The sequence below is a fragment of the Phragmites australis genome, chromosome 4, assembly GCF_958298935.1.
Source record: "Phragmites australis chromosome 4, lpPhrAust1.1, whole genome shotgun sequence".
NCBI lineage: Eukaryota > Viridiplantae > Streptophyta > Magnoliopsida > Poales > Poaceae > Phragmites > Phragmites australis.
This window is the reverse complement of record NC_084924.1, coordinates 3,319,996-3,343,852: the sequence shown is the minus strand read 5'-3', so window position 1 is coordinate 3,343,852 and position 23,857 is coordinate 3,319,996. Positions and strand designations below refer to the sequence as shown.

Below are 23,857 nucleotides of genomic sequence, written 5' to 3'. Positions count from 1 at the left end.
TAATGAGGTTTTGTAAAGTTGCATCGTATTAACGGGGTTTTGTAAAGTTGTATCGTATAAACAGGCTAAGGGGAACAGATTAAGTGAAGTCATGTGGGTTGAAAAGAAGAGTATTTGGTTAGTTATATCTGTCTGAACAGGTTGAGTGGATTTTTTGTTTGGTTGACTGAATATGAGGTCGCATAAGCAGATGCAAAAATTGAAATTGTGATTAATTACTCGTATAAAGATGATTTTGTGGCATTGACAAATGAGCCTACCTATATGAGTTGGTGTAGGTTCTGCATCCACTCCGCCAGGATGAGCTTCACTCCTCAATTAGGATGATGACGTATATTTGCATCCGCTCATGCATGTATGCACAGTGGATGTAGATAATCAAACTCGCTTCTTACTAAGATTATGGATGTGTTTGGTTGATTGAACGGTGATTTGTAGAGCTACATCTTATAAGCAGTATGATGGGAAGCAAACTTAGTGGAGTCATATATGTTGAAAAAAATAGTGTTTGGTTGGTTGTATCTGTCTAGACAGATTGATCTAATTTTTTATTTGGTTGACTGAATTTGAAGCTGAATGAGCTGATGTCAGAGTTGATATTGTGAATGTTTACTCATATGAAGATGATTTTATGGCACTGATAACTAGGATTGTCTGTATAAGCAGGTACAGAGCCTATATCCGCTTAGTCAGGATGAGGAGCGAAACTCAAATTGAACTTCACTCCTCAGTCAGGATAAAACCGTATATTTATATCTACTCGTGTAGATGAAAACAACAAATAAATATAGCCAAACACGTTTCTTCCTAAGATTATACACATCCACCAAATTAAATTAAGAGAAATTTAAATAACCAAAAACATTTTATACACATCTACCGAATGAGACTAAAGATAATTAGGCAGTCAAATACACCATATATGATTATTTTCTGGTGGCGTCGGAACTTTTGACCATATAACAGTTGCGTTCCGCCAAGTGGAGACTTGTGCGTGAGGCGCCTACCGCTTGATACATACCGCACCATCTGACAGACAGACAGTCCCATCATGTAACCACCCACCGGTAACAAAAGTTCCTCTTTGTGTTCCGTCTTCAGTAACTTTGGCTCGATTTACTGCCTACAGTTTTTACATTTTGACTATTTTTACAAATATTTTTATAATTCTTGAAAATAGATCTTTTTTCATGACAACACAATATTTAGCGTCGTGATTGAATAGCATGATAGCATAACAATTAACATCACGATAACTATTTCATATATAATCTTCTATATTGAACTTGCAAAATTACATATTACAGTTATCATATCTTCTATTGTCATCGTCACTGTACCATGCTATTTAATAACAACATCGATAGTCATTACGCCATAAAAAGATTTACTTTTAGATATTGTTTTCCGTAAATTCATGCAAAGTTTCTGAGAAGCGGCACACTCCAAAAGTTCCACCCGACCCCGCGGGCGCGTACGTACGAGTACTATCGATTCCCTCTGAGACGGGACGGACGGATGGGGGCCCGCGTTAACCGTTGGATGCGGCCTCTCGGTCTCTCGCGTAGTCGTAGTCGCGTGACTGCTAGATACTGTGGTGGTGGAGAGTGACAGGTGCAGGAGGAGGATTGCTGGGCGTAGCAGGTGCCAGTGCCCGGAAACAGTTCGCACGTCTTGCTTTCACCAAAGGTACGCGCCACCCGCTGCTGCTCCTCCTCCTGCAGCTTCTGCTCTCTCTCTCTCTCTCTCTCTCTCTCTCCGAATCATTGCACTCTCTTCAGCTTCACGGGCAAGGAACGGGCTCAGAGAGGGGAAAAGAGACCGAAAACCACCACCACAAGGCGTGAAAAAGGGAGAGGAGAACGACCACCTGCCTGAGGCCCCGGAAAAGGAAAAGGCTCTCGGTTCAAAAGAGAGAGATGGTTATGAAGGAAAAGAGAAAAAAAGGGGTTAGGTCTTTCCTATCATCTCTCATGAGAGTGGTGTAATTGCCTAATTGACCGGGTAGGGAAGGAAATTCTTTGGTTCTTTTCCTCTCCGAAAGAGGTGAAATGCTTGTGGCATGTGATCATAAACTTTGGTTGGGATGGATATGCGGTGAACAAGGTGAGATTGTTAAACTTTAGCTCTTGAAACGAGGTGGAATGCCCAGATTTGTAGCATGTGAGGCTGCACACTTGGTATGTGCTGATTTCAATTTCGTTTTATAATTTTTTTCACTCACTGACGAAAGGACTGAAATTCACGAAAATCTGGTCATTTTCTTTTCTCTGCTCTGCGAGTCCCACATATCAGTGAAAGAAAATTTTAAAATTAAATATTTTGTTCTCCTCCAAAATCTATGAAATTTCGCTGAAATTTTAATCTCTAGCTAAGCAAGCCTCCGATGATAGGCAATGGTGTACTTGCCTTAACCAGACTCCAACCTTCTTGTTATCCTTTTAAATTTGGAACTTAATAGGAGCCAAAACGTAACCTGTTAATAAAAGCCAGATAAATAACTATTTTTTATCTTAAATAAAGTGAATGAATGATGCTTCGCAAGAGAAAGTCAAATAAAATGAAAAGTGAAAAATCACATGTGTCCTTTTTCTTGAAGGCGACTCAGCATAATTCCTCCTCTTTTCACTACAGCTGTGTTTGACAAGCAAGGATGCCAAATCATATCCATAGACATATCTTTTCTTAAATAATATAATATCCTTATAGAAACTATCGATCGATCCGTTACAAGTTTTCATCAGCATGTTTTCCGGAACACCGTACTGGTAATTTTGTGCACATTATAAGTCTTAACAACTTTAACCCTCCAATAAAAAAATAAAGTAGAAAATAACTTGGGAAAGAAAAGAAAAGAAAAACTCGAGTAAAAGCAAAAGGAAAGGCGTTGCCTCATCTTTCTGTTCACGGGAGGGGCTTGAGAATAAAAAGGAAAAGAGTGGAAGCAAACGAGCATGGAGATGAAAACTTTCCGAAGAACGGAATCAAACGGGAAACGTACGGTCGGGGAAAAGAATCCAAGACGTGAGCGAAAAAACTGATAGGAAATGAAATAAAAACGAAAAGCATTTGCTTTCCCTTTCACGAGAGGCACTTGCTTTGATTTCTGACCCGCCCAACCCTTTTGAGAGGCTCATCCTCAGGAGAAGAGAAACAATGCCGGTGAGCAGCAGCGGATCTAACGGCTTAAGCTCTCTACCCTGGACGTATTTGAGAGTCTCCTAAGCCCCTTTAGTTCTTTTAGAAAGACAGTACGAGCTATGCCGATTTTATTAGAGAAGAAATAAAAACAGAAGTTAAACAAAAAGAAAGAAAACTCATAAATAGGAGCACGTACACTCCAGGATGACAGGAAAACAACTGAGAAGGAAGAAAACAATGCCCGTGCACACACAACGGCTATGCAAGGCCTACAACGAATAGATTTTGACTAAACTTCTTTGATCTTAAAGGGTACATCCAACGCTGAGGAGGTTGTATTTTGGAAGATTCTCGCATTCCTCTCCTTCCAAACATTCCACCAAAAGATGATCACGAGCCTGTTGAATTGGCGCGTTAGGTGTTTGTCAATAGTTCTTGAGGCTGCCTGCCACTAACCGTAGAGGGTACGTAATAGATCCATCTTAGGCAAGTTACCAAGCTGTAGCTAGGAAAGGAGGCGCGACCATACCTCTTTTGCAAACACGCAGCCTTCACAAATGTGTGATGGGGTTTCTTCATCTTGATTGCAAAGTTGACAGGTCCGATCTGAGGCCATCCTCTTTTTTGCTAAATTTTTCGATGTCAGAATCTTTTGTTGTAGGAGAATCCATACAAAGGTTCTGCATTTTTGTTGCACTTTGGCATTCAAGACCAATTTCATGTTGATCTTCGAAGTGGTTCCATGGAATTGAACTTTGTAAGCGCTGCTAGCTATGTATTCTCCATTCGACGACCATCTCCATCACGGTTTGTTCTTGTATGAGAGTAACTTGTTGTATTCTTTCCCGGATTTTTGTTAATTTCGTAAGCTCTTCCCGTGTGCTGATTTCGTCGAGGTATGAAAGCCATTGATGGTTGCGAAGGCCTTGTTTTACCGGGAAGTTCTCCTCCTAGATTTGAGAGGGGCAAAATTCCTTGGTACAAGACCATTGATCCAACTGTATTTCCAAAAATCGGCTTTCTCACCATTACCAACTGATACGACTGTGGAAGCATAAAAGAGGTCATGGTCAGACCTGTCACACGGTAGCCAGAGTCCATTCAAAGGACGATCATTGTCCTGCCATTGAAGCCAAAACCAGCGTAGACGGAGAGCCCTTGCAAATCTCTTAACATTAGTAATCCCAAGACCTCCATTCATTTTTGGTTTGGTTATGGCCGCCCAATTTACCAGGTAGTGGCCACCACATTCGTTGTCAGGCTCCTCTCCCTTCCATAGAAAACTCCTTCGTATGCAGTCAATATTCTTTTTAAGCCATCTTTGCAGAGGTAGGACCGTCATATGGTAGGTTGTTTGAGGAGAGAATAGATTTGACTAGGGTCTCTCTTCCTGCGATGGAGAAAAGCTCTCCTTTCCATCCTGGAAGCTTGTTGCCGACCTTGTCTATTAGAGGTTGAACATCGAATTTCCTTAGCCACCTTGTGTGCAGAGGTAGCCCCAGGTATTTGCAAGGGAAAGTCCCAATTTTCCCCGAGAAGCCACCTAAGGCTTCCTCCAAGTTGATGTTTTCACAGTGGATTGGGTAGAGTTTTATTTTTCTCCAAATTTGTTACCAGCCCTGAACACTTGCCAAAAGCGTCTAAGATCACACGAAGAGCAAGGAGCTCATTCCTGTATGGGTTGGCGAAAATGGCAGCGTCATTTGCGTATAGGGAGCACGAAGGCTTGCCGCTCTCGGCAAAATTGGTTTGAAAAAGTTGGCTCTAGCTCCCTCATTGATGAGTCTGTGAAGAGGGCCAATATCCAGGATAAATAACATCGGCGACAGGGGGTCTCCTTGCCTCAAGCCTCTGGCATGTCAGAAAGTAGGGCCTGGGATCCCATTGAGAATGACCCTTGAGGAGGAGGTTGCCAAAATTGTTGATACCTAGTCCGTCCACCTCTTTTCGAAACCCAGGGCATGAAGGATATCCAACAGGTAAGACCAGCTGATAGAGTCAAAAGCTTTGGAAATGTCCAATTTGACGAAAAGAGCTGGATTTTTTGCTCCGTGTAATTCTTTGATCACATTCTGAACATATAAGAAATTTTCATGTATGCATCACCTCTTTATAAAAGCACTTTAGCTTTTAGGTACTAGTTGTTGAAGATGAGGTGCAAGTCTATTCGCGAGCAACTTCGTGATGATTTTGGAGACGATACTGATGAGGCTTATCAGCCTACAATCTGTAACCGATTGGGATCCCTTTTTTTTTGTAGTAGAACAATATGTGACTCATTGATCAAATTGAGTTTTTTTTTATCCAAGGCAATGGAATCTGTTCATGGCATGAATGAAATCATCCTTGTCTATTTCCCAGCATTGTTTTAAAAAAGAATCTATAAACCCATCTGGGCCCTGGGCTTTTTTGGGGTGCAAACTCATTGACTGTATTGCGAATTTTCTCTTCATCAAAGGGGACTTCCAGGTGCGAAAGGTCGTGAGGCCGATAGCTCAGCGCTTCCCAATTTATAGTAAGCTCACTGGTTTGGAATGTGCCAAGGTGATCAGTGAAGTGCTTGTGCAACAAAGATTCTTTCTGCTCATGAGACGTTATGATTCCATCATCAGTGGTTAAGGTTGGGATGAATTTCTTTCTCCCTTTGGCATTTGCCTTAATGTGGAAGAACTTTGTGTTAGCATTCGACAGCCTGATACAAGTTAACCTCGCGTGTTGCCTAGCACGGTTCTTTTCCAGGACAGCCAGGGCAATAACCTTCTGCTTGAGGCACCTGTGAAGGTCTCTTTCTTCTTATGATAAGATTCGAGTTTCCTGTGTGACATCTAGCCTGAGGATCACCTCGCGTGCCACCTGAAGGCACATTTTTAGGTCGCCAATATTTTGTTTTCTCCAATGCTTTAAGGCTTTGGCCGTCCTATTAAGCTTGACATGCAGTCTGAGAATGTTGTCAGAGATAAGGACTGGCTACTTCCATGTATTATGTACTATTTCCTAGAACCCCGGCAAAGACATCCAAAATGACTCCATTCTAAACCCAAAGTATTTATGTACAAGGGCCTCTCCGTTGAGGAACATAGGGTTGTGGTCCGAGTCATTGGACGAAAGGCTCGTGAGGTGTGCCATCGGGAAAAGCAGGTCCCAATTGGCAGTGCAGAAGCAATTCTGGTCATGGTGGGGTGGGCTTGATCATTGCTCCACGTGAACTTGCGTCCATGAAGCTTCAGCTTGTTCAGATTCAAATCGTTGATTGCTTTCTTGAATTTTCTCATCATGCGAAGGTTAAGACGGTTGTTGTTTTTATCTTGAGCCTGATAGATAAAGTTGAAGTCACCATTGATTAGCCATTGAGGCATCATCAAAGGTTGCAGGGCAACAATCTCATTCAGAAACTGAATTTTTTCCTCATCTCGCCGAGGCCCATATATGGTAGTTAGAGACCAGCTCTTATTATCTGCTAGCATGGTGATGGTGAATGACAGAGTGTGCTCTGTTGTGTGGCGGTTTGAAAGAGTAAAGTAGTTTTTGTTGCATGCCAACAGGATACCACCGCTTGTGCCATTTGACGGCAGAACAACATAGATTCTGACAAAGTTTTGGCCAAGGGATTCAAACACAAGATTATCATTCCTAATGTGGGTTTTAGTTTCCTAAAAGTAGATGGTCATTGCTCTTGTAGTCATCACCAGATTTCTGATGCTTGCTCGTTTTGCTGCCGAGTTCAAACCTCGAACGTTACAACATAAGATTGTTGCATTACGTTGTGACATGGACGAAGTACAGAGCAACTAAAGTTAGAGTGAATACATAAAGCTCACAGATAGAAACAATGATTGTGACTGTAGCCACCAGGAGCTGGACCAAAGGAGAGCAAGGGTCTTGTATGGGTTGAGGACGGAGCGACCCTTGATCTCGATGAGGACGTAGGCCTTGACAGAAAGACAAATGGGTATGGTAAGCCTGATGATTCACCGAAGGCAAAAGTCCATCACATAGGTGGCTCGTGGTTGCACTAGAATACGACACAAACTTACTAAGTCTGGCATGCTACATTGACCAAAGTGAAGAACTAAATATAGCTTGCATAGACGAAACAATGCTTGCTACTGGCCTGCACATCCTAAGCTTCAAGATTCTACAAGCTGCACAAGCTCCATCCCAAGGTGCGGTTCTAGCGCGATCCTCCTTACCACCTTCCTCTTCTTCTTCTTCCGATCTTCTCCCTTGTCCACTAGAGTGGTGATCACCTCAATGGTAGCCTTTGACAGGGGCTGCTCGAAGCACTGCAAGTAGGATGAAAGTTTCTCAGATTTTTACATAAAGAGCTGTTTGGGTGAGAGATCTCCCAACTTGCTAGCTAACAAATCCTGTGCATACTGCAAAGTATTTTTGCCCAACATTGCTTTGCTGGCAAGTCTATCACTTATGCATGGGGAATTTGAGGCAAAATGGGCTGTGCAGAGATGGTCTAGAGTTTTGATCTGAGGAACATTTTGTAGCAAGGGTTGCTCTAACTGGTTGGTAACAGACTGAATAAATGCATGAACCGCCGGTACCTCATATGGGGTGTCAAGCTCATTGTTGTTGTCAACTTGACCTTCAGGTTTTGCTGGAGGGATGTTTCCTTGACTGTTGTTCATCAGGTTGGTATTTTCTCCATGGACATGTTCAAAGGCAGCATGCTAGAGCTCCATCTGCATCCAGGTCAAGGCCTCTGGAGTTGGGATGTACTCAGGCAAGGGGCCCTGGGACTGTCCGAGCTTGGTGAAGCTGTCTGGGAGCCTCCATCCATGTCAACAACTGAAGATTCTGTCAACATTGGGTCAATGGCGTTAGGTCCCCATCTGCGCCAACCTTGCCATGACGGTCCACCAGATCCAACAGGTCATGGTCGAAAAGCATATGGTGATGGAGCAGTCTCCTTGCATATTGGCGGTCTTGAGGAATGAGGGCCGCCACAGGCGAAGCGAACCACACCCGTGGGTGGCAACCACACCCCATACAGACAGGGGAATGTGGTGGTGAAGGCGAGGCCTGGGTGACCTGCCGCCTACTGTGCTTTTCTCGCTAGTGCCTCTCATTTTCACGAACAAAACCCCTGGACTCCCAGCACGGCTGTGACAGGTGCAACCACGGGGAGCGGCTCAAGTGATGTCGTGCCCCCCATCATCTACGCCATCATCTTCCCTCCTATGCCTCCCATCGTTAGGCACTCTGTAGCTGCATGAGTTTGGAATGAAGTTGGGCTCCACACCGCCATCGGGGATGCCATAGCTCTAATTGAGGATTCACTCCCATCTCCTGCTCTGATGGCCTTAGTTGCGCTGATTGTTAGAGAGGAAGGTAAGGTCTTGGATGACCTCGTCTACCCAGCCTTTGGACCGGTAGGTTCGTCGTGGCAGATCTCGACCAGTGGCAGCAGAATGGAAGGCGAGGACAGTGCTATGTCTGGCTCAGTGATGGCCAGCCAAACAATCTTCAGGATGAGGGATGGATTGCTGCACTAAACCTAGAGGTAGTACGTCCTGGTCCGCTCGCGCCTTCTAGAGTACTCCTTGACATAGTGCACAACACATCTATTGTCGATAACTTGTGCGGCAATCTCTTCTAGGCAAGCATGCACTAGGAGTCCTTCAATCCTCAGCCTGACATGGAAATCAAACTCAGCAGTGTTAGTATACCTTCTCTCATTCCCTAGAAAGTCTCGGACACGGCAAAGGAGTTGATGGCTTCTGACAACATCGTCTCGGATGCGCTAGTTATTGAAGATAATGAGGAAGTCTTCCTGGTGGTGTTTGACAATCTAGCACTGATGGACAACCACATGGAACTCCTAAGAGAGCGCATCAAACAAGTGATAGTCTTCTGTGGTCATCGTCAGACGGTTACCCGCCAGCCAGCACATAGCCACACGGCTAAGCAGGTCATCAAGCTCCGCGACCACAACACCTGTAGCTAAGATGGCTGCAAACTCCTGGAGGGGGCGCACTGAAGGGTCGCCTGGGAAGGCCGCCATAGGTTTGCCAAAGGGAGGGCGCTAAGTTGGGGATGGCTGTTGAGGAAGGCCTGGTGTCCTAAAGAGCAACGCTTGATTGTAGGAACGGGCTGTAGACTGTAGAGTTGAAGAGGGACTTGTCGTATAAGAAGCCAGTGAGGGTGTTGGTAGTTGCACCTTAAAGACATTGTTGCAAACTGCTGTGTGGTGGCCTGATTTCATGCAACGCTAGCATCTCGTTGGATCCCTACATTAAGCAACCTTGTGATCTCGAGCAAGATAATTGAGGCATTTACCATGCATTAACTTTTTGTAGTGATCCATGATAGCCTTCTGACCACCAGGTTGGTGAGTTCTTGACTCCTTCATTTAAAAGGATCTCTCTCTGCGCCACCAGAACTTTGATTTTACAGTTTGCCATCTATCCTCCTTTCCAAAAGCATGGTCATCTAGAGCCCAATGCTCAACCATGGCAGAGGATTCTGCAAAATGAAAATAGCTGCTCTGCTGATGAGAGCTCTTGAAGGTGAAATCTTTGTCGGATCTTATGTTGTCTTCTCTTTTATGAGAAATGGCTACACTGTTGCACAAAGAACCAGAGGCCGGAGGTTGGCAGGTCTAATCAAGCTGGGCGGAATGAATTCCAGCGTGAGCCCTAGAAGGAGGAGTGAGCTGCGTGGTGAAAGAGTGTTCAGTCATTGGTGACCTCAAATGCTGTATTGGTATGGTGGAGCTCTGCTCGCTTTGTGTTGTCCTTTGACTTGAAGGCACGGTGGAGGATTGCGACCTGGAACATTGAAGTTCTATCTGCTGCAGATGCAATAAATCCGTGCAGCGGCCAAGAACAAACTTGCTACCCCTGCAAGAAAATCTTGTGAAAGACATAGCAGATCCATCTGGATTGGTTGCAAATCTAAGCAACCGAGGAAGACCGCCAAGTTGGGAAGGCTAAGCCCGAGGAAGCCAAGCCCGCGCCGTTGAGAACTGGAGAGGGACACCATTGGTTCATTGGATCGACTTGGAACTACGCCAATTAGGGATCGATGCAGATCTTCATTCACACACGTCACGTGAGCATCTGAAATGGGAGGTTTTGTGGTAAAAATCATGGGGAGAACCTCAGATCCGACGTATCCAAAGGTGCGAAAAGTGATAGCGGGTGGTTTAGGTTGGATTTGAGGGATTTAGTCTTGGATTTTGGCTGAGGTGGGAGGGTTCGAGGGGGAGGCGACGGGGTCACCAGAGCGAGGGGCTCATGATGGTTCCATTCGCATGGTTAGACCCTTTAGTTTTGGACATATAAGAGGAAGAAGAAGAGAAGGAGGAGGAGAAAAAATAAGAGAAAAAGAAGATGGGAAAAGGAAGAAGGAGCGGGAGAATCCGGTGAGCTAAAATAGCTAAAAAAAGAGCTAAAATATCTCATTCTCTCTACATCTTATCGTGTCTCGAGCCTAGCGTATTTGAAGTAGTTTTCAGTTCATGGTAATTGCAATAATTTTGGCGTAAGACAAGTATACGAAGAAGTAGACAACATGAAACGAAATGAGCTAAAATGAGCATGAAATGTATGAATCATCGATATCTTCTCTTGCCGTGCAGCTCGCACTTCTTGAGTTCTTTTTAGGGCAAAAATTGAAAAATAGACGACATATGCTATCGTATTTGCCAAAATAGACAACATATCATGGTATTTGTAAATATAGCACATGTATTTGGCACCTCAAACACCGAAAAATCGATTCTGGTACCTGAGGCATTGAAAAACGATGGGCTCGGCCTGTGTTCGGCACCTGAGGTGCTCAATATGGCACTAAGTACTGTATTCGACACCTCATGTGCCGAAAACGCTATATATTTGGCACCTCAGGTGTCGAATACGGCGTATAGTACCGTATTCGGCACCTTAGGTGTTGAATACAGGTCCGGCGTGGTGCGTTGTCCCTTCACGTCACATCGTGTCACCGCTTTCGATGCGCCGGTCACTTTCACTTTTGTCACCCCACGCACTGATGTCCCCATGTGCTCGCATGTCTTAGCCCCCGTGCTACCGTGTTCCACTATAAGGAGACGCAACACACTGGTAATGAGATGCATCACAAGAAGAGAGTAGACGAGCATCACGAGCAAAGGAGGAGAGGAGAAGCAGCAGCGCGAGGAGAGGAGAATTAGCCCGATGCGAGGAGGAGCATCAACGTGAGTTATAGTAAGTACTTAAGTTATGTATTTAATTAATACTTACAACAATGATAGTAAGTAAAGTAAGTAGATTGTTTAATCCGTTCAATTACATTTGTTTAATTATTTGCTTAGTTTGATTATATGAATTTGATTATTTGCTTAGTCGGTGTAATAGTAATTAGCGTGAATTTGTATAATAGTAATAAGCGTGAATTTGTATAATAGTAAGTATTTTCTTTGTCAGAGTAAGTAGATTGTATAATAGTAATTAGCGTGAATTTAATTAGTTAGTGTAGTTAGATTATTTAATTAGTTTAATACTTGTTTAATATTTCTTAAATAATCAGAGATTCGTGCTTTGATGCAGAGCCATAACATTGCAGTGAAGGATTGATAAATCTATGGTGGGATCTTGAAGTACACGTTTTTTATAGAAACCTATAACGATATATATAGCACTTAATGCCTCCTTGCCGGTTGTACGTGAAGAGAAGGATGATCCCTTTAAGGAGAACAACCTAATTCAAGCCGTGACCAAATTGCATGCAAGACCCTTCTTTTCTGCGTTAACTGCTCCGCTCCAACATGTAACTATCGAGGACCTTAGAGTCCTTTTGCATAAGCAGCGTCAAACACATCTCAGGGTATGCGAACTGGCTGATCATCCTTCTGTTCTAGGTTTCTCTAGGAGGCAAAGAACGATAGTGATGTCGCTCGACCAGCATGCATCCCACATTCAGGTTCGTAATTTCCTATTTGCTCACCCTACATATCTTTTTTCCCCATTGATTCAAATGCTCCTCTTTTGCGTTAGGTGTTCCCAAAAGACGCACAATTGATCAACAAAGACATCACAAACTTCTTGGTGATATATATGCTCTTCGACGAGAGTGTCATGCCTAGTTCGCCTAGAAGACGACGACGGTCGGTGAACCTAAGGGGTACATGGGCGCTCTCTGCTACTCATCTAGAAAATGATGAGGACGATAAGGATGATGATTTCATATCCCTAATGGCTCAACATTCTAGCAGTAATACAGGAGAAGGTTCAATGATTATTGCAAGAGGACGTTCATGTACCACATTGAGATGACATAGGACATGCTACTACCGTGATAGCTTAAGATGACGATAACGACAACAATTTTATGCCACAACGACCCCTCTCCCTGAGGTCTCAATCTCTGAAAGGCATTGATGATCTGAAAATGATGATGAATTTGCTAGTACCCATCCTTACAACTTTCCATTACCACATCGGAGACGACAACTATCTTAACTTGATAGCATTGATTGGCACAGCTAGCATTCTTTCGCTAATTTGCATCGCCACTTCCTCCACCATTTTGATATGATCTAGGTATTCAACATCTATGCACCATGCACTATACAAATACCAGATAATATTATTTATTTTGTTTACCTTTCCATTTTATTAGTTTAGTTCGATGGGTATATGATTAGTGTCTTATATTAACATACTATGTTCCAAGCTATTTGTAAACTCTATGTCTAATCAATGTGATGGTAAGTTCATTATATTAACGTATTATTCAAGTATAATTCTTTCTAACATATGAAAAGTATTTGTGAACTTAGCCTTTAGACACGCCAATACTTATGCTAGTGTTCTCTTATGACTAATGTTGTAGCACAAGCATCTTGGGACTGGCATAGGCTAGGGTTGTATCACCAGCATCTCGAGGGCTAACATTAATTATATCTCTAGCATCAACCATGTGATTGTCTGAACCGTTCAATCTCGAGCTGTGCTTGCTTTAGGATAAATGCTTAAAGCGGGCTTTGACTTTGGGTTAAGATCAAAGGGGTATATGCTACTTCTACACCTACTCAAAATCAACAGCTTTCACAGGGAATACTTTCATAGGATTCTATAGCTCCATACAGATGCAATAATAACTCATTGCCGAACTTTTGCAGAATGAAATAACCACATCAAGCAACATCTTTCACAGGGAATCTCTGCCAAGCATCAATGTCACAACTTTTCTAGCTTTCACAGGGAATCTTATACTTGAACACACAGTCAAGCCTATGCACCTAATCCATTCATTAGCCCCCAGCCAATATAAATAACTCTACCCTCATCCATGGATATACCACTTATTCCTCAGTTCTCTCAGCTGTAATGTCTTCCTCAGCTCCACCAAGCCCACCTAAGAAATATTAGGAAATTTTCATCCTCCAGGAGGTTGAACTGCCGATGTGCTTCTGTAGTGACCCTTGTAGGCTTTATGAGTCTCATGATATCTCCTACACCTATGACATATGCTTCTTCATATGTGCCAACTACTAGTACGACAAGCCTTGATATGGACCATACGAGTACCCACAAGTATAGTGATGTATATCACTAATGTGGCACTTTCTGTACGATTTCATGCACTGTCTTACTAATCTCTCATCTTGTTTCATTTGTCCAGTTCCCTCCACCTATCTGTGACTTCATGGAATAACTGGATATGGAACAAAATACGTATCAAAAGCGGTGGGTCGACATGAGCATACGGTGGAGGATATGAGCGTACGAATATCAAGAGTACAAGCAACAATAGGAGGAACTACGACTTAAGCGTCAGGAGGAGGAGCGTATGAGAAAGGCAGTGAATGAGCGCGCCGCAGTTGAGATACGTAAAGCAAAGAGTGAAAGGAAGCATGAGAGGGCCTGTCGCGCTAAAGCGGAGGGCCGCGATGCCCTGTGAAAGGACAAATATCCTAGGTGCACTCAGTAGAGAGCATCTATTGTAACCCGGTCCATTTTTATTCCCTAATACATGTTTGGTTTAGCAGTGGTACGCTATTAAATTAGTCTTTAGGCGTATCGTACGTACCAACATTTGTTATCATCACCTCTTTATTGTTGGAGTCTATTCGCGCAGCGACGAAAAACCCAATATCCCATGTAATATTTATCAGCGTTTGTAACCTCTATATCGGGTTATATGATAATCATACTTCACAACTATTATTGTTAGACAAAATAGAATTTGTATCATCTCAACGTTACTTCACTAAAAATTTACCTACACAAATACATTAAATGAATAATAAAATTTCGATAAAATTACGTTAAAAAATTTTTACACACACTCACTCATCTAGTTCCTTTGTTTATTTATTCGCTCATGTATTGATAAAATAAAGTTGTGCTACTGCACTCTATTCAGCCTCACTGTCATCAGTAGTTACTGCGTTACTGCACTCTATGTAGAGAGATGATATAAAATGACATACACTCACTCATCAATTTTCTTTATTTATTTATTCGCTCATGTCATGATAAAACAAAGTTGTGTTACTATACTTTATTTAGCCCCGAAATAATACACGACAAGACGCGACGTGAGTGACGAAAAAACACGCTTAGCCTATATTCAGCACCTAAGATGTCGAATACGGTGCACAGTGGCGGCACATCAGGTGTTGATCACAGGTCGGATTTATCGTTTTTCGGTGCTTCAGGTATCAAAATCGATTTTTTGATGTTTGAGATGCCGAATACAGATACTAGATTTGTAAATACGTCGATATGTTATCTATTTTTTTAAATATAATAACATATGTTATCTATTTTTCGATTTTTACCATCTTTTCAGCCAGCAAATTTAGCTCTCTGTGCACACGGAGACGAAGGTAAGCACCTGTCATGTAAAAAGACGGGATAACAAAGTGTATAGACATGGCCACAAGATGTGTTGTGCTATTTGCTGTTTACGTGGCGTCGTTATAGATTCGATTGTATTTCATTGTATCGGTGATAGATAATTCTGTGCATACAGGTTTCTCTTTTGTTTGTTGTGAAATGCTTCACCCCTTCTCAAAAAACAAAAAGCTAGGAGGCTTCGTCACCAGTATGATACTACAGTATTCAAGCTTTTGCAGACACGATAGTGGCATTTGAACTACAGGAAATGAGAGTTTCAACATAGCAGTGCAAAGAATTTGCCATTGTTCTCCACTTGAGCCTTCCAAATTAAACGCGGTTTGAAGCGACAAAAGGAACCATGAAACTGAACATTACATGCAGATTTGGCGTCCTACCTGCCATCTGATGTCCATCTCCAGAAGACATTAGGCCATCTTTAAGGGCTTTTTTTGGGGTTGAAATTCTCATTTCGAAGTAATTTTCGTTTCCTTCAGCGCTCCAACTATTTTTCGTTAAGTTTTTCATCACGAAAGGATTCTTAAGTTAATTCTCTTCAGAACGAGATTCTTTCTCTTTTTCCTTCGCGATTCCCTTCGAAGGGAAACTGTTGGAGATGAGAGAAGATAAAGGGAATGGAAATGAGAAAGAGAATCGGGAAGAGAACGAAATGAAGGGAATATAATTACAGATGATCTTACATTCTGGATGGATTGGCATCGACTGCACCGATAGCAATGGGCCGTTGTGCACTAGCCAAGTCAAGGCCCGAGAGAGCTACGATGGAGGCAAACAATACAAAGAGCCCGGCCTCAGCAGCGTAGAAGGGTGTCGAAGAAATTACAGAAACCGAATCCCCTTTCCTGTTCCTCTTCTTCGGTTCTTCCTCGGCTCGTCTTCTTCCTCTGGCCTTCCCTCTGCATCTCTACTGATCCTCTTCCTCTGGAGCTTCCTTTGTACTGCTGCTCCTTCTAAACGGTGGTGCATTGGAATTTCGCAGGAGGTCGCGAGGACGATGGAAGGTAGAGGCGATGCCAATATTTTAGTCAAGGATAGGAAGGAGGTGGGCTGTGTGGTCGGCGCTAAGAAGAACGAACTCGAGAGGAAGGTTCTCATGTTCGTCTCATCGTGATCAAACGGTGCAAAGATCGCCGTACTAATCCGGCTCTATTAGACCTTGTTCTAAGCATCACTCATTGATCATCCTCAACAGGTGGAGTTTCTCGTGCGTGCCACCACTGTGGGTCCGCTCTACCTCCCATGATCTCCCTAGTAGATTTTTTAAAACCGTGCTTGAACTTGAAAAATAACTCCAAACCTGGAAAAACCTGAGCCTAGTTCAAAAAACTACGTCGGCGCTAGGCTCAGGTCTATGATTTTCCTGTTAGGCTTTTCAAAATCTAGCCTGACCCGACCTTTGAAGTCTATCTCCGTCTTGTCTCAAGTTGTTTGGTTCTCGTTCCTGAGAAGTCAAGTCAAAATTTATTCGTGTTAAAACTAAGGTCATATCAAAATTTAGTCATGTCAAGTAGTGTTTTATTTGAAACCAAGCTAAAATTTTAATCAGTTAAAAATCAGGATGATCATTTTAGATGTTAAAATCTTATCTAGCTTTACTATAGAAAAAATTTAAATTTAATAGGCTAAATTTTAAAAAATACAATCAAAATTTAACCCTAAAACCAATGAAAATCAAATTTACTGAACATGGCCAAATTTTAGCTTGCCTTTACGGGAAGAACCAAACAGCCCACCCAAATTCTTCCCATTCACCCCCTCTCTCCGAAGCAACCCCGAATCCGCACGCCAAAACCCAGATCCCCCGGGGTCTCGTGCTCGCCCCTCGCCCGTTGCTGGATCCGGCGCCTCGCCCGGCGTCCGGGCGACGGCGGCCCCGCCGGCCATTGCCGCTCGCTTCGCCTCGCCGCATTGGGACGCCCAGGGTGTTGCCTTCGCTCGCGGGGTGGATATATGGTAGGAGGAGGAGCAGGAGGTGATTGGCCGTGGGCGCAGGGGATGGGCCGGGGGCGGTGGGCCCCGGGGATCTGCGCGATGGCGCTGGTCCTGCTCGCGGCGGCGGTGGCTAGAGTCGCCGCGGGAGTTCCCGATTCCGACGAGCTCGAGCGCGCGTAAGTTTCAGTTCGGCCCCGCGTATCTGCTCTGTCGGTGCTGTCATCAATCGCGTTGACTGCTGGAAGCCTGTGCCTTCCTGGCGATGCATGCAACGCGATGATCAGGTGTCGGCGATGCATGCCATTCAATTTGGGATAGTACTGGCTCACTTCTCATCTCCCAACCCCGCCTTGTTCTGTCATGTGTTTATCATGTCGCACTGGAGGGAAGTTAAAAGAATTAAGTTAGGTGCGATGTCGAGGAATAATAGGTGGTTGGTACTCTGTGGCTTGTACATGTAGAAGGCCAAGCGGAAGGATGTTTTTGGCATTTTGTTAGTGAATGATTGACGAATGGGTGCAAGTGTTGCGGCTTGCGAGCAGTATTGAAATTTGGACTTTGGCTGGATAATGACCGATTGGATGTTGTATAGTTGTTTTAAAAATATTGCTGCTTGAATTATTTTGGTGCCTTTACATAAATTGGTGAAGAGATGGGCTAATTTATGGTTAGTTTGAATAGCTACTTGGTTACCTACTTCACATCCTTCAGAGATTGCTAGATGTCGACCCTTTCAATTAAGTGAACATGCAATCCTCATAGACGAGGACACAATGCACAGCCACAATATGCATATCATTCAGGACAGTTCAAAGTATGCTTGTTTTAGAGCTTTTAGTGAAAATTGCAGCTCTATTTTTCCTTCCTTTTTTGTACTTTATGAAATTCATGTAGAATGTTTAAGCTTATGGTTCATGCTGATATTAGGTTAACAGTTATTTGTCTCCAATATTTCTAAATGTTACGAAGCCCATACATTTCTCTTTTTAGAGACTACAGATGCTAAATAGACGAGGGCGCACCGTACACCCACAATTTATGTGGTATGGAGTCATTGAGTGAGAGACCACTTGCTTCTGCCCTCTCATGGGACCTTGCTGCAACTACTATCTGCTACTATTCTTTTGAACTTTTGACTGCAAATATTTAACATTAATATATTCGTTATTGATGCTTCTCAAGGAAGCATATGATGGAGCATATGCTTCTCATTGTGTCAGCCTTCCTATCAACTATTGACTGTATATACTTATACAGGTTTCCAATAGTAGAGCCAGATTATGGCCACACTAAACTTCGTCTCTCAGAACAAGGTCTAGAAGCAATTCGGCGGATTGAAACTCCTATCGCCATTGTTGGTGTAAGTTTGAACTTATAATTCAGAAGAGCTGGAGTTGTTCATTATTTTACATTCTCAAATAAGGCCGATCATGATAAGGATTGCTTATCGCAATATTGAGACCTCAACGGTCAACTGCTTGTGAACTCAGGTCATTGGTCCGTATCGATCCGGAAAGTCTTTTCTCCTTAACCAGCTTCTCTCCTTATCATGTGATAAAGGTAGTCAGCTGCTGTTTCTGATATTATATACACAGATTTACTAAAATGCATACTAGGACTATTTGGGGATGTGACAAACTTCACTATGCAGGTTTTGGAGTTGGTCATATGCGAGATACTAAAACCAAAGGTGAGGTGGTTTCCCAATGTTCTTGGATTTGTTTCCTTGTAGCTATCTTGTCTATTTTCTTATTAAATTTAATAAAACAATTATTGTACAATTTTCTATTATTGCAGGTATATGGATTTGGGGTACACCTGTTGAGATGGAGATTGATGGTTCCAAAGTTTCTGTCCTTTATCTAGACACTGAAGGATTTGAGAGTATAGGGAAATCAAATGTGTATGATGATAGGTTCGTGCCTAGAAATGACCTATTTCTAGTTTACTTTTCCTATGATGGAGAGTTCACTATTTTTGTTGGGGACCCTTTTTTTTCCTTTCATGGTAGGATATTTGCTTTGGCAACTGTCTTAAGTTCGGTGCTTATCTACAACCTTCCTGAGACGGTGCGTGAAGCTGATATATCTAGGCTCTCATTTGCTGTTGAAATTGCCGAAGAATTCTACGGAAGGTTTGCTTATCTATGTTCTGTGCTGTTTTTTGCACTTCAATCTGCAAGGCTGCAACACTAACGTTTTTCCTCAATTTGTTTTGTTATGCTGCATGGTGGTGAGCAGAGTGAAGGTAATGCTCATTTTCATGAATACGAGCCTGCAAAATAGGAAAATAGACAGCTTTTTGACAGAACATGCTTCTTGTTTCTTCAGGGCCAAGATGTTGCTTTTGAGCCAGCAAAGCTTCTCTGGCTTATCCAGAGAGATTTCCTCCGTAAGTTGCTTCTTGAATGGTTCTCTCTATTAACATTATTTGTGAAACAGTTCCATTTGTTTGAGAATGCAAAAGCTCGACCTTCAGACTGACTTCCTTGATATGAATTGTTCTGCAGTCCGCACTGCATGTAATAGCAGTTAATCAATTCTATTTGGGTCTCAATGTGTGTTAATAGTCATTTACAAAACGTAGCATGCAACATTGTGCTAGAGAGAATAAGAGAAATGGTAACATGAATAACCTGTAAGACCTGTAATTCTTGCCACCTCAGTTATTTTGTGGTCACATGTAATTAAAATGAGTGGCTTCATCTGCACCAAAACTGTGTTGTTTTATGAACAAAAACGTAATTCCTAAAACTGACTATTTGTCCTAGCTTTCTATTGGAAAAAGTGTGGGATAGCGCAATGTTATATGCCTTTTTCCCATTTGCCACTGCTAGGGTAATGAATTTTGGTCAAATAGTATGAGGTGATCGTTATTATATTCCTTGTACTATCTGTTAATCTAATTGATGGGGGCAATTGCCCTGTACTTAATAAAGTTCAGCCATTTTGCCACAGTGGCTTGCTCAACGAATGGGTTTCAATCAATAGCTGCTGCTGTAACACCCACGTTGATATGAATTATTTGTACATATTCTACTGTTCTGTGATGCCTATGAACTTATCATGTAAGTAGGGGCTTAATACTTGGTAGATCAAATATACATTGGACACGATAATTTGGTTCTAATCACTGGAATTGTGCCCCTATTTTTTCATTTGTGTGTCTTGTATTTTGCTTATCACCCTTTTATTACTGGTAAACCATATTTAGTTGTGCTAAATATGCAAATTTTCTCTAACAGTGGGTACTTTAACATTGTGAACAGAAGGAAAATCTGTTCAACAGATGGTCAATGAAGCCCTCCAACGGGTGCCTAATGATAATGGTTAGTTCAAGCAGCCTTACTGACTGTTGTTAGGTTAATGATATTTGAGCATCTAGAGATGTCTCATGTGTAGTTGAATTGATGTGGTTTTTTGTATTTATTTCTGCAGGGGACAGATATATTGATGAGGTATACTTTGTTTATGAAATCTACACTTTTAACCAGAAGATGTTATCTGAACTCTGCTACAGAATTTGCTTTCTATATGTTTTTTTAGGTCAATCAAATAAGAGATTCTTTGGCAGTTATGGGCAACAACAGCACTGCTTTTAGCTTGCCGCAGGTGCATTTCTGATGACTTCCTTGCTGCATCCGACTTCAATTATTTACATTGTCATTGACTGCTCAACAGTAGCACTTTAGAGTGTTTAACATTGTTGTTTGTATGTAGTTATGTACCTGGTACCATTTGTTATGTATGGTGCCAACTAATGTTGATGCTTCTGTGTCGTGCTGTGTATACCCATAAACCATTTGGACACTGATTTTGTTTGTACAGCCACATCTGCAAAGAACAAAGTTATGTGACTTGGAGGACAAAGAGCTTGAACCCTTATATGTACAAAGGCGGGAGCAATTAAAGCAGCTTGTTGCATCCATTATAAAACCAAAAATCGTGCAGGGGAGAACTCTAAATGGGAAGGACATTGTGTCTTTCCTGCAGCAGGTAAAATATTTTTTATGGGGTCATCGTTGACATGTATCTGATCCATTGAACTATTGGTAACTTTTCCTTCTGTGTTTCAGATTCTTGAGGCTTTGAATAAAGGTGAAATTCCATCAACGGGATCTCTTGTTGAAATTTTCAATAAAGCCATTCTTGAACGCTGTCTGAAGGTGTATAGGGAGAAAATTGATGGCTTAGGTCTACCAGTACCAGTAGACAAACTGCAGCAAGTTCATGAGATGGCAAATGATCAAGCTAGAATAATCTTTGATAAGCAGCACTTTGGTAAACATCATGCTGCTCAGTCAATCCTCAAGCTTGAGGATGAGATAAAAAAGGTTCGTAAACGTTACTTTCTCTTTTTGGGATGAATATGTAATATGCATATAGTCTAAACAGTATTATTGTTTTTTGATGTATTGAGAGCCTGCATTGATATGTAATTTGCGCCCAATTAGTATTGTCATGGGTTGCCAGGTATCTTCACACGACAAATTCTCGATTATTTTTGTTGTTTCTAACCTTGTTACGAAATCATAATTCCACTAGTACAGTTTGGAATTTTCATTTGGCATGTTGTGGTGAAGGCCTTTTAGTTCCCCTCTGGTGCCTCTCTTTTTCCTTAAGAATAGTAGGGGCGAACCCTACTGAAACTCTCTGGCATCTTTTACATGCCTTGAAATTAATTTTCACGTTCTTCACCTTTAGAAGATGATATACTTTACATACTTACAGGATGTACCTTGTAGGTGTACAGAAACTTCCTTCTAGCTAATGAGTATCAATCGTCAAAGCTGTGCGAAGCACGTTTTTCGGAGTGTGAAGATAAAATGGACCATCTTCAAGTCTTGAAGCTTCCATCAATGGCAAAATTTAATGCAGGCTTTGTTCACTGCAACCAAAGTTTTGTAAGGGATTGTGTGGGGCCTGCGAAAGAAAGCTATGAACGTAGAATGTCAAAGGTTTCCTCCTAAATTCCAAGATAGATTTCGTTTCAGCAATGAAGGGGCTAAAAGGGTGGAATCATGAAATTTAGTTTGCTTGTTGTAACCTTGCTATATTGCCATAGTTTCACTGCCATGCATATATTTTACAACTCAGGGCCCGTTTGTAAAAGGGGATTGCTCTAACAATTTTTAGGATCCCAATCCTTCCTTTACAAACAGACCCTTAGTTGTTCACAGCAAAGCAGACCTCTTTCTGCTACTTAATCTGTACTATGTCATGTTTCATCTCATCTAGATGCCCGCCCAGAAATTCGGTTATTTACATACTGGCAGAAAGTTTTCCCCAGTTGAAGGTTAACCTTATTTTGCAACCTGATAACTCTAAAAACCTTTTCCTTATTTGTGAATATCAAAGGAAACATGCAAGGTAATGAACACATGCATAAACAACAACAACAACAACAACCAAGCCTTTGTCCCAAGCAAGTTAGGGTAGGTTAGAACCAAGCCTTTGTCTCAAACAAGTTAGGTAGGTTAGAAATGAAACCAACAACTAAAAAGATGATGAGAAAATAATAATGATAATAAATATATTAGTAATAGTAAAAAATAAAAGTAATAACGGTATAAAAAGACTGATGCATAAACAATAAGATGAAACCAAGCCTTTTATTTTCTCATAATAACGGTATAAAAAGATTGATGCATAACAACCAAGCCTTTGTCCCAAGCAAGTTGGGTAGGTTAGAAATGAAACCAACAACTAAAAAGATGATAAAAAATAATAATGATAATAAATGTATTAGTAATAGTAAAAAATAAAAGTAATAACGGTATAAAAAGACTGATGCACAAACAATAAGATGAAATGCTGTGCTTCAAAAGCAGGGGCGAAGTGTCTGTTACAGATTTTTGCATGTTGATGTCTTCTACCTCTTCTAGTTCAATAAACAGACTACTACTCTTTGAAACTTGTTATGGTTTATTTATATGAAATAAATTATAACTCGATATTGCATTCAGATGCTTGCCAAGTCCCGTTCTCTTTTTATCAAGGAGTACAACAACAAGCTCTTCAATTGGTTGGTGACCTTCTCCTTAGTCATGGTGGTCGTGGGGCGCTTTGTCATTAAGTTCTTCTTACTTGAAATTGTTGCCTGGGTGATGTTTATCTTCCTGGAGACGTACACGAGAATGTTCTGGTCAGCAGAGTCGCTCTACTACAATCCAGCTTGGCACATCATCGTCTCTTCCTGGGAAACTATTGTATACAGCCCTATTCTTGATCTGGACAGGTATTCTTCTTAGTTCATGTAAATCGTGTATATTAGCTCACCATGCTGTTTTTGTCTATAATACGAAACTCTTTGCACAGATGGGCTATCCCCATTGTCATAATGCTATCGTTTGCGGTTATTTATTGGCGGTGCTTCGGTGGTAGAAGGAAACGGTCCAGCCGTTCACTCCTGCCGCTGTACAAGAACTCTTACAAGAACTCAAGCCGCCCAAGATCAGACTAGTGATATGCAATGCCTAATGCTTTTTTTGAAAGGATGGTACAAAATATCGAACTATAGAAGAGGGTAAACTGCCTGTTGGGGTTCATCCGATTCATGCCGTTGGATGAGCTTGTTTAGTTGTTTTGATGGTGCCCTGGCAATGTATCTCCAATTCTTTTTGATGGATGAAGGTAGTGAAGCCGCTGGCGTGGGGTAGCCCTGCAATCCTCTGTTGTAATCCAAGAGTATTTAGTCATCTTTTGTAGCTAGGTTGTTCTTACGAGTCACGATCTCATTCATTGATTATTGTTCACATCCACCACAATTTTACAAGATTTTCGTTCTTGACAAATCATCAAGTAATTGTAATAGCGTGTACTGTGAATGTGACAGTCATAATGAGTTCAAAATGATAGCATGCGGAGTTTGGAAACCAGCCTTGTTTATTTGTGGGTGCCCTCTTCTGTACACTACATCCATCCTTG

General features: G+C 42.0%; 1 protein-coding gene across 1 annotated transcript; it reads left to right on the top strand.

The window, feature by feature from the left end:
• The first annotated feature begins 16,716 nt into the window (after window positions 1-16,716).
• Window positions 16,717-23,805, top strand: LOC133915255 (uncharacterized). Its single transcript, XM_062358343.1, has 16 exons — window positions 16,717-17,107; window positions 18,189-18,291; window positions 18,422-18,491; window positions 18,583-18,621; window positions 18,729-18,846; window positions 18,943-19,065; window positions 19,172-19,178; window positions 19,262-19,322; window positions 20,200-20,259; window positions 20,369-20,388; window positions 20,477-20,542; window positions 20,759-20,926; window positions 21,007-21,264; window positions 21,676-21,888; window positions 22,897-23,168; window positions 23,249-23,805. Exons 1-16 carry the CDS (start codon window positions 16,950-16,952, stop codon window positions 23,391-23,393), a joined length of 1,881 nt encoding a protein of 626 aa, XP_062214327.1. The 5' UTR covers window positions 16,717-16,949; the 3' UTR covers window positions 23,394-23,805.
• Window positions 23,806-23,857: the final 52 nt, after the last annotated feature.

Bases quoted from the DNA above. Each gene is read 5' to 3' on its own strand.
- LOC133915255 (XM_062358343.1), top strand. From the start codon at position 16,950: ATGGTAGGAGGAGGAGCAGGAGGTGATTGGCCGTGGGCGCAGGGGATG. The intron at 20,389-20,476 runs GTATACTTTGTT...ATGTTTTTTTAG, and splicing joins GGGACAGATATATTGATGAG to GTCAATCAAATAAGAGATTC. The intron at 21,265-21,675 runs GTTCGTAAACGT...TGTACCTTGTAG, and splicing joins TTGAGGATGAGATAAAAAAG to GTGTACAGAAACTTCCTTCT.